Source organism: Gambusia affinis, linkage group LG21 (genome assembly GCF_019740435.1).
Source record: "Gambusia affinis linkage group LG21, SWU_Gaff_1.0, whole genome shotgun sequence".
Classification (NCBI taxonomy): Eukaryota; Metazoa; Chordata; class Actinopteri; order Cyprinodontiformes; family Poeciliidae; genus Gambusia; species Gambusia affinis.
Genome location: NC_057888.1, coordinates 13,680,046 through 13,696,680, shown reverse-complemented (window position 1 = coordinate 13,696,680; position 16,635 = coordinate 13,680,046). Strand labels below are relative to the sequence as shown.

At 37.2% G+C, this 16,635-nt stretch overlaps 1 protein-coding gene across 3 annotated transcripts in view; it reads left to right on the top strand.

Annotated features, from left to right (window-relative positions):
• The first annotated feature begins 182 nt into the window (after positions 1-182).
• The window catches only part of pip4k2aa (phosphatidylinositol-5-phosphate 4-kinase, type II, alpha a), a 29,395-nt gene continuing 12,942 nt past the window's right edge, over positions 183-16,635 (top strand). For all 3 annotated transcript variants that reach the window (XM_044103972.1, XM_044103971.1, XM_044103970.1), the window contains exons 1-5: positions 183-1,181; positions 13,851-13,948; positions 14,102-14,198; positions 15,832-15,984; positions 16,428-16,574. In XM_044103972.1, the coding sequence (XP_043959907.1) occupies positions 1,041-1,181; positions 13,851-13,948; positions 14,102-14,198; positions 15,832-15,984; positions 16,428-16,574 (636 nt within the window). In that variant the 5' untranslated portion in view covers positions 183-1,040. The remainder of the gene's footprint in view (positions 1,182-13,850; positions 13,949-14,101; positions 14,199-15,831; positions 15,985-16,427; positions 16,575-16,635) is intronic.

The window sequence follows — 16,635 nt, the reverse complement described above, 5'->3', positions numbered from 1 at the left end:
TGTCCGGTGGGATTCTGCTGATGCATCACTATTTAAACAAAAGCTTGAAAATGTATAGAAAAGAAAGCACTAAATGTTGAATGTCAGCTGTGTAGTTAAACATTAATTTTAATTTAGGACTATACATAAAAAACTGGTATGTGCTAGTGAAGAACAGGGGAAGCTTGACTGAGGAGAGAGGGAGGTGCGGCGAATCAGCGCAGCAGCAGACATTGCACGGCTCGGACTGTCACCTCCCATCCGTCGAGCTGTCATTTGACAGCAGCACACATGAACATCAGTGCTGCGGAGTTGGAGCTGACCTCCGGTGGACATTAACGTCGTATTATCTGCTGGTCGGTGTTTTATTTCGAACAGCGCATGGGTATGACAGGATACGCCCCTGTCATCTCTACTGACTGATTACAAACGCGTAGGAGGACCTTGAAAGCTGGCTAGTAGTAGCGCTGGTTAGCTTGAGAGCTAACGGTAGCGAAGCAGCAGTGAGCGGCGGAGCCTGCTTCTGCTTTGTACCGTCTTATGGCCAACGAAGGTCGGAAGGACTATATCTGTTTGCCTGGTTAGTCGTTTAGCGTCATTCATTTGTCATATTAATCTTCCCTTTTGCAGATAAAACCTAGCTTGTTCGCCATTTCCCACGGGAATTTACCCTTTGTCCAGTTGTCAGTGTTTATATTTATTATTTTACTATATAACACTTAGTGTTTGCTGTCTCGTGTAGCTAGCTATGCTAACGCCAACTCAGTAAGGGCTCCAGACGAGTCGAGGAAGGAAGAGTGTTGATGTGGGCTGAGGGAGGCGGAGGACTGCTTTAGGTGCAGGAGAGCAGTATTGTTAGCTTCGTCTCATCCTTTCTTAAGACAGAACCCAGACTGTTCCTGGCATTAAAAGAACACTCGGACTATTAGGTTTGTTAGGTGGCTAAATGAATAGCGTTAACACTACTACATCGTGAGGCCACAGTGCCAGCTTCCAGCGGAGACGCTTTCTACACATCATCCATCGGACGGACTGCAGCAACCACCCAGTTTGCTTGAAACATGGCTTCGGCGGCCAGCATCGCCGCATCTATTGCGAGCAAAACGAAGACGAAGAAGAAACACTTCGTCGCTCAGAAAGTGAAGCTCTTCCGTGCCAGCGACCCTCTGCTAAGCGTACTCATGTGGGGAGTCAATCACTCGGTAAGTCAGGTCGTCTAATGCTTTGATGATGATCCACACTTATTTTCCCCCCGTCGACTCTTTGATGTTGCACTTTAAGCCACATTTGCTGTCAAAACCACGAGGCTTTGTGTTGTTACACGTGATGACATAACTCCAGTGGTTAGATGTCCTGTCAGTGTCACTGTATGGCAAATCTATTGACATGTAACAGTAATGAAACTTTAGTTTCGTGCTGATGTATGGTTTGAAGTGAGTGTGCTTGCCTGCTTGGGTTGTTAGCTCCTCTTTGACTTCCTGTTATGCATATACATGACAAGCCTATATAGTTCTGTATCAAGAAAGAACATTTGACCATACAAGGCATCTTATCAGTGATTTCCTTTCTGCTTTTGCCAAATATTGAATGAAACAGAACTTTACAGTCAGAAAGCATACATACGCATATCTGGCACCATTGTGTTAATACGCCCTACAACAATAGATAGACCAAATAAGGCATGTAATCTCAGAGGTTCTTCTACACTTTTTATTTTTTAACATATTGAAATGATGTACCTAAATCAAAGTTTACTGAGATCGTTTTTGATAATCAGAGGCGGTTCTGATAATCAGAGGTGGAAATGGTTCCCCGGGTGACCCACTTCTGAAAACTCCTTCCCCATGCTGAAGCACACGTCCACTTTGCTAACAAAACCCATTCTGCGAAAACAGTGATTTTGTTATGTAACGTGAAAAACAGGACAAGAAATTTTAAATGTTAAATATTCTCTTTCAGAAAGAGAGATGTAGATGGAGAAACATAGCAATAAAGAAAGCCATTAGCCACCAGTGTTGTGCTGGAAAACTCTCTCATATTGCTTCCATTGGGCACAAAATGGGGGTATTCCATTCCTCCTGATTTACGTTGCAAATAAGCAGTGTTTGAAAAAACACATTGGACAGTACCAACATAAATTATTATTGTACGACAAAAAACGTCATTGCATTTACAATGAAAAACACATGCAACGTAGTGCGCTGATTTCACACGTGTCCGACAACGTTGTGACCAAAGTCTGAAGTAGTTGTGTTTGTCTTGGAGCAGATACTTCAGGTGACAAAGGGGAGCTGAATCCTTTAGGATTTAAATCTGTTTCCAGGGTACAGCTTTCCTCGACAGGTCTCTGTATTTCTGTTGGCTGCTCGACTTGACATCACTGCGCAATTTTTGCATCACATTTGAAGGTGAGCAGAGTGTGGCACAGAGATGAGGGAAAGGAAAGCAAAACTGTTTGAATTAAGAAAGATACTTCTTAATGCGTGTTAACCCGCTGTGTTTAAGTGGGTTTTAAATTAAGTTTAAAAGGATTGATATAATGACAGGTATCAATCCTTGAATATTAATGTCTATATTCAATAGCTCCTTAAAACTGCTATCCAGCAAGTTTTCTTCAAGAGGGATCATAATTTGGGACCAGCTGTAATAAAATGTATATTAGTGAGCTGAGTGATGGAAAATGTTTTGAATTTTGAACAAAAAAAAAAAAATAAATCATGTTTTCTTTTCCTTTTTTTTTCAAATTTCTAAACAGATCATTGTAGCAAAACTTACAGTAAAGATATGTGTGGCTTCAAACCACTTTTAATAGCAATGAATATCAATATCAGGTAACAGTTCAAATGGGGAAGTTACTGAATTAGAATCATTACTATCAGGCTTACCCAGAACAACAACCGTAGCTGTAATTTGCTGAATGTATAAAATTTATAAGTGCAGTATAAAACACGCAAATGTCAGAGGTCACTGTAATGCCTACTACGGTAAATAGGTACTAATCTGCAGCACATGAATACATTGTTTCAAAAATGTCCTGCCTGAGGCCCTCCCATGCAAAATTCTGAAGTTTTCATGAACACTGAAATGAGCAATAGAAAGTTCATTTTAGAGCGTAAACAACAAATGACTTTCTTTTTTTTTTTTACTGAGTGTACTAAGTGCTTGTGGTTTCCTTTAGATTAGCCCAGTGCAGTGAACTACATCACCATTATTAACCACATGGAGTCAAATGCAGCAGGTTAGGGTAGGCTATCAAGCCTGTCTGATTGCAGAAGGTTTAGAAAATGAACTAAATCCCTTCTTGTGGCGACTAGTGCTTTCACAATATGTAACCCAAAAGTGCTAACAACTGAATTAAATGCAGCAAAACAGCATAAAATAAGTATGCTGTTTTGCTTTTGTTCAGTCTCCAACCGATTGAGTGATAAATTAAAGCAAACTCTATAATTTTCACTTGCATGATTTATTGTTTTTGTCTTTTTCTCTCTCTCTCTTTCTACCAAACACTGGATGACAAAGGTCTTTAGTCTGGTGCATTGGTCTTAAGTAGCCCCTTTTTTTGTGAAGGAAAAGTTTTGTTGTTTTTTGTTCACTTACTTTAGATATTTAAAATGTCTTTCAGTTCCAGTATTTTATGTTCATAAGAATCTAAAATGTATTGATCTTTGAGAATGTGTTCTTGTATTATTTTGCCATTACTAGTATATTACTGAAAAATGCTCTCAAAATAACAATATTGTCATTTAATGCAATAACTCCTGGGACAATTTATCATACGGCAAAATTTGTTATTGTGACAGGCGTCGTCGTGATAATAATTTGGTGTTCAAACGTATTCACATCAAACTTTGTAAACTATATCTTGTATGGTTTATGCATGGTGCTTTTATAGCAAACCATTTTGAACACCGGGAGTAATCCCTGGGAAATAAATTCCTCTAACACCAAAGCTAAAGCAATGCAGTATATATGGAGGTTGACCCACATTTTTTAGCAATTGCAATCGCAAAGTAATGAATCATTCCAACAAAATATTCACTAGTGATACAGTAGTTTTTTTTCTTCAAAAAGTGTCCAAAAGAGGAGGTAAATTTTATAAGCAGGAGCCCTAGCAATGAATTTTGATGCCAGATTCCTGTATACAATCACAAGTAGATTCTGATTTAACACAACTGAACCACACATTTTATATTTCAACCTGCCTAATTTGCATATTTTACGATGCACCGTACACCTCAACAAAAATGCAAAATATCTACTGCTTCTTTAATACAAGCTGTGGGTGTTTTTTAAGGTCTTGGTGTTTTCTAATCAAATTGTTCATTTTCAGTTTTTTGTTTCATTTTTTTCGGATTTTTCGTTTATCAGTGAGAGCTGTGCAGTTTGGGAATGTAAATAGAGACTGCTTATTGTAGCTATCTGTTTACGTGAGTTGTGTCTTCAGAAAGGTGCCAAACTGAACCAATTCATCCATGGAGGAAAAAGATAGAAGTTGCTTTTTGGGATTGTTTTTTTTTTTGTTGAAAATACAATTCACATTCTCTGCAGAAAAAAAACCAAATGGAAAATGTTTTAAGCTAAGAAAAAAAAATGTTGCATACGATATTATAGCTGACAGATAAAATTATTTTTAAAATATGTGAAAAGTTAAATGAAATCAAGTTCACAGGCTTGAAAAATCAAACAAGACATATTTCAAAGAACACTGTTGAATTTTTCATCAGCCTGGCCATGGATTTTAGAAGATAGCATGACGAGAGTCTTATTTATTAATGCTGCTGACACAGAAGACAAAACATGGAAGATATTATTATAAAATAACATTATTGTATATATTTAAGAGCAATCTTAACAGGAGCATAGTCTTTTAAGAATTTCTCGTTAGTAGAAATTGGCAAAAGTTTGATTTGGCTTATTTTTTATTGTTTTAGCCCCACAAATGCTCACTTAGTAGCAGGTGCTTATTGGTGCAGTGTTAGGGTTACACTTGGGTTTGGATTACACATCCTCAAAATAGCCTCATGTATGTAAAGCCAAGAGCTCTGAAGATTCGAAGGTGTAGTTCTTTATCTAAGCTGTAGTCTGGTTGGATTACTGTCCACCTGGTTGTGGTGTTAAGCCTGAGGGCAAAGTAAGGTTCAAAGCAGGTTTTACTCCACACAGCTTTGCTGCTCAGTATTAGTTCATGTTCTAGAGAGATCTGCTTATTATTCTTATGACACCAAGTATGACAAACCTGCAAATACATAAAAACTGATAGTTATGTTTTCTTTATCAGAACTCGTTAAATGTGTAGTTTGTATGATTTGCAAACTTAAGAAATACACCAGTTTACAAAACTGTTTATTCACACATGCCCAGGAACTCAACGTTGTCCCAATGAAAACTCATTTAAAGTTCATAATTTTCACTGTGTTGTGTTTTTAAGAACTGTGCTGAAGAGGCACACTTTAGGAGGGTGTGCATGTTCAAACTGTTTTCTTGGATTGCATCTTAGGGAATCGGCCAGTGCCTTTTCTTCTCATGCCTTTAGGCTACATCTGCTGATGTTTCGCTTTAGAAAGTACAACTTTCTTTCTTCAAAACTCGAATTCTGAATCAAATCAGCAGACTGAGCCACCGAGATAGGGTGTGAAGGCTAATGAAGACATTATTATAGGGTTACTTACTACACTAAAGTGATTTCAAAAGTAACCTCAGTCTGTAAATAACAGGACAGTGCAATGAAACAATTTCAGGGTGAGGCTTGAGAATGCAACCAGATTGCAGCAACATGCAAAAACATGCACTGATGTACAGGTTCCACAAATGCAACCCCCTCCCACAAATTCAACCAGTCAACATATCAACTCCTGAAGCCAGAGTTTGGCGTGATTGGTCACTTTCCTAACACATTTAAGTACGAGAAAACCTGCAGACTGCTTTTAGGCCAGTAAAATCGGTCTTTAAAAAAACTGATGCAGTTGTTGTGTTGGCAGAAGAATGTAAGATAATTGAAGTCGTTTTCACATTTTGACATGTTGCAAAATACAAATATCTCATACATAATTCGCAATAGTTTTTCTATAATCTTTGGATGAATCCACCAACATAAAAAGCAAATTTACCATATTTAGACACAAGCTTTTCTATATACTGGCATATAATAAAACTTTTTAAAATGTTCTTCAGCTGAATGATTTCCTTGCAGATCAGCAGATTTTATATTACCTTATCTTGTCTTGATACATTTAAGATACAGAGGGGAGGGGTGTTATATTGTCTTTCCTGTGTCTCTTTTAATCGAGGTAGCTGAGTCTCGTTCTGTGTATTGCTTGGAGGTTACTATAAATATCTTCTGGAGTGACTCACCATTAATATGTCTACTGATTCCGGGTAAAGAAAACAAAAAAGGAGATACCTCACTTCCTGATACCTTGAGGGAAAGACTGAAAAGGCATCTTCTGATGTTGTTCCAGTCCCACAGCAAAACATTAATTTAAAAGGGCTTTTGTTCCTGCTGACTAAACTTCCTTTTTGTTTTAAATAAGAGAACAATATTTTACCATTGTGTACTGTGCTCCACTGATCCGTATATCTGCATGAGTTGTTGGAGGCATGTGTTAAATTGTGTCTGCTTACTCAAAACATTGGTCTTTTGTTACCATAGGTAGTACTTTCATTTTCTCTTAGGTCAAGCTTTTCTTGGATCAACCTTTTTTTTTGATAGAGGCCTGATCTGAAAATAAGAATTGAGTACCTTTCCATTTATTCCAGGGCTTTAGCACATACAATGCCATATATCTGAACAGGGCTTTGAATCCAGCAGAAAATGAGGGGAAACAAGATTTTTCCCACATATATCTGTTTTTCATCTGTCTAAGATTGCCTTCCTTCTTCACTTCAGCATCTGACTGTATCTATGCTAGGAGGAAATCTTTGTAGTTGTAAAAGCATGAATAAATTTTTTGCTTTGATAAAGTTAACTTAATGCCAACTTTCTGTGGTTCACACAGCAAGACATTAAACATATCGACCAATTTTCAAAACTTGAAAGACCACATGAGATAGTAAAAAAAATCTTATGTTTAACAGGTTTGGTCGCACTGTAACGTGTCGAGCCAACAGAAACCACACACCACACACAAACTGATTTTCATTCACCAACATTCAGATGTCAGACAGAAAATCTCGCAAAAACTCTCGAGACAAAACGTGAGTTCAGAATAAGCAAAAATGACAGATTGGAAGAAGCAATGGCAATAGTTTCTGAACTATATCTAACGGAGGAAAGAACAAAACAAAGGCGTCTCCAATGTCCACCGGACTTTCTGGTGCACCAAGACAGCTGTTTTGTCTTCTGTATATCTTGGATTGAGCTCCATGTGTCTGTCACCCTGCTTTCTGTTTAGCTAAACATCAGATTCAATTGGCTGCATTATCATTTCTCCTCGGGGAACACAGACCAAGATAATAAACCATATTGAATAACCCTGATTTTACATTGGAGTGGTCCTGATGTCCGTCCAAGTGGACCAGATCCCTCTAAATACACAACACATATGTAGCTAGTGTTGTGTATAATGATAACGCCTCATTATCCCGATAATTGAGGCATTCTGAAGATTTTCGGAAGTGGGAAATCAGGACAAAATTCCACATAAAAATCTGGCTTTGTGAACTAGGCATTATACAATTTCAAGATAGTGGAGCGACTGTTTTACATCTGTGTATTATAGTCACCACAGTGCTTCTACAAAATATCAATGTCAGTGCTGAACAAACAAAAGATGGCCATAGGGATGATAAAGTTATCAATATTTCAGTGTAACTGACACTAAATAATACCAAAGCATTTGGGTCAAAATGGATAAAAACTTAGATGTTTTATTCCTAATGTTGTCAAACAATTTTGGACATCAACGACACAGGTACCCAACTCTGTCCATCTCTTTCCTTGCTGCTGCTCACCTGGATATTTATGGCTAAAACTGAAAAGATGAGCCAGTGCTTGAAGTTTAAATCTCCCATAATGTAGCAAGTATAGACAGCTTTTAAGATGGTGCTTAGTCAAAAAGGGAAAAGCAAAGCTATTGTTTGGAGGAATTTTATCAATGTGGCAGAAAGACAGGAAAATCCTTTCTGCCTAAAGCCCTACAGAGTGGTAGCTATGAAGCTGAGTAGTGATACAAACTTGATAAATCCTCTTTAAGATCTTTACTCTGATGTTTATGAAGAAATTAAATATGTTGCTGAAGCTCCTGTTCCACAAGAGCAAAGTATTACAAATGCCGGAACGCATTTTCTGTTTAAATATTAACAATTGCTGAAAGCTCCATGACTGGCCTCTCAAGTGCATGGTCCATATGAAATGGCAAATACAAAATGGTTCAGGGATAAAATAAGCATGTTGTAAAAACATTCAAGCTATTGTTGCTTGTCAACTAAAGAAAAATTCATCTGAGACAGATGAGACAGCTACTCACTAAATAAATATAAGGCATATTAAGACACTCTGACTGCCGTCTCATCCGGTGGATAAATGGCCCCCTTGTGGGTTGTAGAGTTGTGGATGCTCTATTTTCTCACAATTTAACACATTTAGCTTCTTGTTTTTTTATTCAGTGTGAGTCAGGAACCCCTAGCAATTTTTTAGAAAGCACTGTGAGAACCTGATAGTTGAAAAAGCAGGGCAATATCAGATTATTGATGTCACTATATTATTTACGCAAAAGTGAAAGGAGGTAAATTATCTAATTTTAAGCATTATGCCCAGTCACAGGAAACAGTATGGCAAAAAAAATAACTTTTTTTTTCTGACACTTTGGCTTATTTAAAGTAAAATCTTTGGAAAGAATGGCTGTTGTGTTCACATATTACATAACCCTCTCAAACCGGACCTTATGCGTGTTAAACCAGCATTTGGAGTGTTTACAAGTACTTCAATGATGTAACAGAGTTAGCAAGTAGGTGTGAAGTGGACAAAGTCTGCAGCGCTCCATTCAGATCACATGTGCTTGTGTCACTCTGGTGCTGCCATATTGATTACTTCATGTAGTGTAGGATGTGGCTTGGCTTTTGTGGCCATTTTGTAGAACAGTTTTGTAAAAAAAAAAAAAAAAAGGTCTCATGCACTGATTTTCTTCCAATATCTTCTTGAGAGAGACCATCTTCGCAAATTCTCCCCAGAACAGTGCTTGTTTTCACATGCAAGCTCTTTGAAAAATATCTACAACACTTAGGAACTGTATGTGTCAAAACCAGTTTTAACACTGTCACACTGCAGAGCGTATCTGCAGAAAAATCTCTTGAATATGGATACAACAACTTCTGCTATTTTTCATATTAGATGAGAAATGGCATCTAATATTGGCTTGTAGTATATTTCATTTGCACATTCTTTTTATTTGAAAATATGACAAAATTGTGTTACTACTTCTTGCCTTCTTTATGTATTGTAGATTTAGTTTAGGAAGAACTGGGTGTGTACATTTTACCAGTGGACAATTCTACTTAGAGATGTTGAGTCAGATGATCAGAATAAAGCTTATCTACCCATAGATTTCCTCTTCTTTTTCAAATGTTTCCCTACAGCCCTGTTTTTTTGTTTGCTGTGTCAAGAGGCATTATCTCTGTCTTCACAGTTTTCTCCAAGGTGCCATCTGCTGAAAGTTAGTCAAGTCAACATTCAGAAAAACAAGGTTATGCCATGTGCTGACTGAGCATGCTCTTTCTCACCAACTTCCTGTCCAATGGAGCAACATAGCACAGTTGCTTCACCCAGGGCCGGAAAACCAGTTTTCATTGCCATGGAGACAAAAAGGAAGTGGTCGTGTGAAATTTGTCTGCAAGTTTGATAACTGCAGAAGGAATGAGCAAAGCCACACAGGCATGTGCTAAAGCATAACATAAAAGCTACTCCTCAAAATAAGAACCACTAGAAGACATTATTTACTGTTGCTGTTATTTATAGATGGAACCACCTCTTTTAGAGAGGAACATTAAACAGTGTTTGGCAGCTACGTTTTGAAAAATGGCTTATTATCCAAAACAAAGTCTTACTGTGACGCAGAAGCATTGTAACCTCAATTATCATTTCAATAAAGACTCTCGCTGAAGCTACCCTTTTATGTTTTTGAAGTAGAAAAATTCAAAGGAAGAAATGGGGACATTTGTTACTAAAATTGGTAATGGTACAAAAATAGTCAGTGCAGCAGATGTGAGGCTTTTTTTAAGTGTTGAGAATCGTGCCATTTCTTTTATCAAATAAATATTTTCATTGTAGTTTTATATCTTCTCCTGTTTATGTCAAGATTTGTGTACTTCAGGCTGTATAGGTTGTTGGGCATTGTCTTTGCTCGTGTGTAAAACTGAGCCTTGTTGATTAGGTGACATCTCCCTACTGAGTACCAAGGGTGCATCTGTTTTATAACCCCCAGCGTGACGTAAGTGCCTGTCACACGAGGGTGCTGAAACATACTTGGATATGGCATCTGCTGACTCTGACACTCAAGTGTCTTCATTTCCATATCTTTTGTTCCATGCTGTCTATTGTTCAGTTTTACTTTCTTCTTTCTAGCCACTCTCTTTTGCTATTCTCCGTGGTTTCTTTTATCTTATGGTTGGATGCTTTGTAAGTGAAGGAGGTACTATATGTTGTTGACCTTAGTCAAATTTAGTTTTATTTTATTTTATTTATTTAAAATCACAGCCGAGTGCAGTGATTGGTCACAAAATGATTTAATTTTTAATAATTTTGTTGCATAACAAACAGTTCCTTGAGGATGTTGCTATTTTTTAAGCTTTATTTTTGCCATAACATTGTCTTACAAAGAAGTTATTATTGCTGCAGGTAACCTTCCAAAAAAACAGGATTTTAGCATAGTTCTTATCGAAATGGCACCTTTAATACAAGTAAAATTGTATCTTGAGAAGTTTTCAAAATGCAAAAGAATTGGTCATTCAAGTCAACATGAACTGTGTACACTCCATAAGCAAATTCTGGAAAAAAAAACAACCCAAAATGGTTTGTGCAAAAAAACAAAAAAAAAGGCAATTGTCTCCATTTACTATTACACATTGTTTGATCTTGCAGGTTCTGCTTTTAACAGTCGTCATAAACAGGAAGTTAATTTAGAAGGGGACTTGGACGATTGGTCAAAATTCAGCTGAATTAAATGATTGGTCAGAAAAGAAGAAAACACAGAAATCCTTAAGGTGATTGGTCAGTTTTGCAGAGAAGTTGGTATGACTGGTGAAAATTTCAAGCGTGCTCAAAATGTTCGAATGATTAGTGAATTAACATTAATAGTTGTGATTGCTACATGACAACTTCCGGAGGTAATTGTTTTCTGTCAGCTGATGTCCTTTGTAGTCTGAAAATGGTGGGAGATCTAATGTCTTCTTGTTTAGAAAAAACAGTGTTTAACTTGCAAATCACAAATCAGAGCTGATCAAAGGAAATTTAGTCAATGTGAATTAGTTTTATTTTTAGTGTGATGTTCTTTTTTTTTTTTTTTTTTTGCAGCTGGTTTAACAACTTGTAGTAGTTGTGCTCACCCAGTGCTCACCCAGCCAATAAATTCAGTGTGTCACAAGCATGTAGAGCAAGTGACTCAGATCTGGTTACTCAGGATGGACTTTACTGGCAGATGTGAACAGTCATGCTGAAGCTTTTGTGTCAATATGGCACTGTGTATTTTAACGCTAGGCCAGGAAGGAGGAGTTGTTGGGTTTTTTCAACAGTCATGATTACATTCAGTCTAGAGTGATGTGATCATTGAGCCAAATCAAAAAATGTGCTTTTGCTTTTAACTGTCTTTGAAAAAGAGCAGAAGAGACAAACTAACGTGGTCATAAATGACAACCAGACACAGTGGCGACTCTTAAAGAATTAAAATCTGGATGTGAATGAAAGAATGGATGATTTGTTAAAACTAAATAAATCTACAATGTAAATTTGCTAAAATGAGTTTCACATTAAAAGCATAAGACTTTTGTCTTATGTTTTAATGATGAACTGTGTCGGGTTCTGTGAATAAATGTTAAAACCCTGAATGTCGGAGCATTTTCAGACCATCAGTGTTTTAAAAACTGCTTGCTGAAATGTGAGGTTATTAATAGAGAGCAAATACAGCAACCTGCCAGCATTCTTGCCTGGAGGCCACCACAAAGAAACATGCACAGAGACAAGCACACACACATCATATGTTTATCAAGCTGGGCCTGCTGTCATAACAAATGTCAGGTCTACGTAATGCAGCAATGTGGAACAGAGCCAACTAGAAGTGGAAATACCTGAAAGGGGCCGTAAGTGTTTGAAGCCCTTTGGTTTTATTAGTGTGCCAGGATGTCAAGTCCCTTTGCGTTCCGTTCTGTTGACTCATTATTGTAAATATGCATTCATGGAATGTAAAGTTTAACTCAGTGTGATGGTCTGTGTCTTCTTTAATAAAATCTATGTCATTTTTAAGGTTTGAATTTTTGAATGGGGGAACTATGGAAAAAAATCCTCATCAGTATTATTTAGTTAAATTTAGAAGTATTTATGTAAAGAACAGATGTGTGTGTTTGAAGCATAATGTAACAAAAGTAACAATCGCTATTTTTAAAAAAGTACGTGAATGTTTGGGGTCAAAAATCAAAATCGAAATGCAATTGTAGTTAATTGTCAAGCTCTAATTTAGACCAAAACTTCAAAAGTCATTTTCAAAATTGCACAATTTAGAAATTTCCGAGTTATAAAAAGTTTTGCGCAGCTTCCAATGCTAATTGTAATGTCATCATCACTTATTGAAAAATCAGCCTGATTCGTAGTGTGACACAGCTTAGCCTAGCAGACAAAACAGGCTTAAAGAATAAATCTGATTTATTTTTCAGTTGTACTGCATGTCATGTCTCTTACCCACTTGGCTAACTTGTACTTTACTTAAATGTTAATGAGACTCTGAAGTTTTTTTTTATTTTTATTTTTTTTTGTTACGCTGATGTTTTAACCTGTCTATTTAAAACACCTCTAAAATTCAACAGTTTTGGCACCATTTGTAGACTTCTCATAATACCAAGAGCTTAGACGAGGGGATTGGTCCAAACCTGAACTCTCTGCACTTATCTAAGTCCTAATAATAACTTCAAGGCTTTGTGCTTTGATTAAGATATAAAAGAAAGAAAATACACTGGTCCAATGATTTGAGTATTTGGCTTTAAGATTGCTCTTCTGTCAAGAGCACTATAACTGACGAAGGTATGTTTTGGCATCATCATTCATGTATTTTCCATACCTTCTTAGTGTTGTATAGGGCTTAGGCCAGGTTGATGCCTGTCTTTTTTGATCAGTGGGTCATTGGCAAAGTAAGAAAGCATATTTCTTTTGAAAATGAGTACAGCCTGACCAATACCAGGTCACTCTCAGATCGTCATCTTTCTAGAATCATCAGGATTTATGAGAACTTGGTCATGTGAATATGTTAAAATGGCAACCTTTGTACTAACTACCGATAAAATGACCATTGAACCCTAAATGTGGTGACATAAAACGCTTTTATACATTGAAAGAGGAGGCTTTTTTCTACATATAGTTTTCAGAATTCCAATTCTTGGTTCTTTTTAATGTGTCATAAGCCCTGGGTTATTGGAGGTTAACGCTCTCCTGTCAGGGTTACACTAGTTCTGGCAAAAGGTTTGTTTCTTTAGAATACCAAATCACATTTTTTTCCCCCTGTTGGTCATAACAGAAAGTTTTCTTCTTGCTGAAATACAAGAAGATACAATCGTGTACACATTTTAATCTGTCCACTCCATGACAACAAACCAGGAAGCCAGTCCATCATATTGTTTCGTTGCTCCTCGTATAAATATGCTGACCTGTTGACCTTCTTTGTTTCTCTGCGCAGATAAACGAGTTAAGCCACGTTCAGGTTCCCATCATGCTCATGCCAGATGACTTCAAGGCCTATTCTAAGATTAAAGTGGACAACCACCTCTTTAACAAGTAAGGTGTTTTATATGTCACAACAATGTAGTAAGATATATTTCTCATTCCTTAAATTGTTACAAGGCTAAAGAGAATCGCATTTCAGACTTGCACCAGCTGAAGATTGATGCTCTTTGTGTTTCCTGATTTGTTTTGTTTCTGTGTTTGCAGGGAGAACATGCCGAGCCATTTCAAATTCAAGGAGTACTGCCCCCTCGTGTTCCGAAACCTCAGGGAGAGGTTTGGTATTGACGATCAGGATTTCTCGGTATAAACAGACTTCACATTTCTTCGTTTTAATCCCTATATAAATGGGTCTGAATCACTTGGAGGTTGCCAGTTAACGTAAATCTTCACTGATGTACTTTCGATGTGCATTTTTTTCTCTACTTTTGTCAGAATCCAATCTTGCAGTTCCTTGATTTTTCCCTCTTTCCCAGTAAGCCCCCATTTCCCAGTGCAGTCAGTGATTTGGCAGTATTCGGAGGTCATTGTGTTCCAGTGCGCTGCAGCTGTCCTCCCTTAATGTTTACTTTAGGATTCAGTTGGTTGGAGTGAATGGGGAGCTCTCCAGTCTAAATAAAGAGTAGAATTTACTAAATTGCTTCCTTTTTTAGTTAAAGCATAGAGTTTATAGGGGTTTTTTTTATTGTTTTTGTTTTGTTGTCTTTTTTTTTTTTAGTTCTCAGTTTGTAACAATATCAAATATATATTTTGAAGAATCCCGAAAGTGCAAAAGTAATGATATTTTTTTTTTAATTGAGAAAACCCCAGCTGGTGGTTTACAGTGACCTACTAAAACAACGCTAAGAAATTATTTTAAAGGATAATTTTCTATCTTTGTGAAGAGGCAGTACTCTAGTCGTTTCTTAAGAAGAAAAGGATTTGGTGGGTGAGGAATTCCTAGTGAATGAGGGATTGTGCCAGGAGATGTTGGATCATGTTACGTTGGACTCCAAAGTCTGGGCAGCAGCTGTTTGCCTCCATGTGTACAGGGGTCAGAATCTTGCGTGTTCAGACTGCTGCGTGGGAGACAGTTAGTCGAAGGCGGACGATGGACATTATGGATTGGAAAGTTCAGTCATATAATCCAATCTGTTTAGTTAGAATATGTCAAGATATGTTTTAGATCTGGTATCTGTATCCAGTTTCTTGGAGGAGTTTTTTCCACCACAAACATCAATACATTTTATTGGGATTTTATGAGAAGCAGGTGCTCAAAGTAGATGAGACCAAAATGTGACTTTTTGGCTAGTTTACAGAAAACTAGCTCTGTACGTCACTGTGATGCGTTTCTCCCTGGTGAAACACATCTGTGGTAGAATCCATGTTGGAGGCTCCAGAAAACCTGGCATCCAGGTGAAGAGTCACAATTTAGAAGGAGAACTTTAAACATTCAGGCAGAGCCACAATAGAATCGCTTGATTCAAAGAATTTTCATATATTTAAAGGGCCCAGTCCAGACCTATGTCTAATTAAGTCTTTGACAAGACTTGAAAATTGATGCCCTGTGACGCTAGGTCTGCCTAAGCATGAGCCATTTTGGAAAGAGGAATGACAAAAAGTATAGAAAACTAGCGAAGGCACACCCTTAAAGGCTTGTAGCTGTAATTAAAAATGGTTCTACAAAGTATTGTCTTGGGACTCAAGACAAATGTATTCCACACTTTTCAGATTTTTATTTGTATAAAATTAGAAAATCATGTTTATTGCTTTTTAGTTCCATAAAGTTCCTATTTGTGCCAATTTATCATATAAAATACACTAAAATATGTGGCTATGGTGCCACAAAATGTGTAAGGAGTATAAATCTAATATAAACCTCTATTTTCCCATAGTATATCTTTATATGACAGTATATCTTTTGTGTGAGCTTTGCCACCTTTGTTCTGTTTTTGCAGAACTCTCTGACTCGCAGTGCTCCCTTGAACAGCGAGGCCCAGGGTCGCAGTGGGGCCCGCTTTCATACCTCTTACGATAAGCGCTATGTCATCAAAACCATCAGCAGCGAGGATGTGGCTGAGATGCACAACATTTTAAAAAAATATCATCAGGTGAAAAATGACTTTTTTACTGTACAAAAAACAGAACTATAGTTGTTTTTTGTTTTGTTTTTTTTATGTAAGAGGTCTCTGTAAATTCCATTACAATTGTGTCTTTTTTTCTTGTTTTATGACAGAACTAAATGAATTGCAGTCACTTGACATTTATTTAGCGCTTTTCATTTTTGATGTTGTCTTTTGCTGCTTTATTTTATAATAATTATTCCAATGAAATTGGACTGAGTACAGTTTTCCTCTGAAAGCCATTAGACATGAGGGCCCCGTGGCCCTCATATCCATTTATCACCTCAAAGCTGATAACCACAAAAACGCTCTTAAAGGGATCCTGCTGTGTTTTCCTCTTCGTTTTTGTTCCAACGTACTTGTGTGCACTGCAAAGAGCCACTGTGATCTTAAAGGACCGTAAATTTGTATTCTCCTCTCTCCTTTGGTAGTTCATTGTTGAGTGCCATGGCAACACCCTACTGCCTCAGTTTCTGGGGATGTACCGTCTCACAGTGGACGGAGACGAGACCTACATGATTGTTACTCGCAATGTTTTCTCCCACCGCCTTTCCGTCTACAAAAAATATGATCTAAAGGTAAGAGGGGGAGGTTATACTAAAGAGCAAATGAAGATTAAAAAAATACTATTGTCTAATT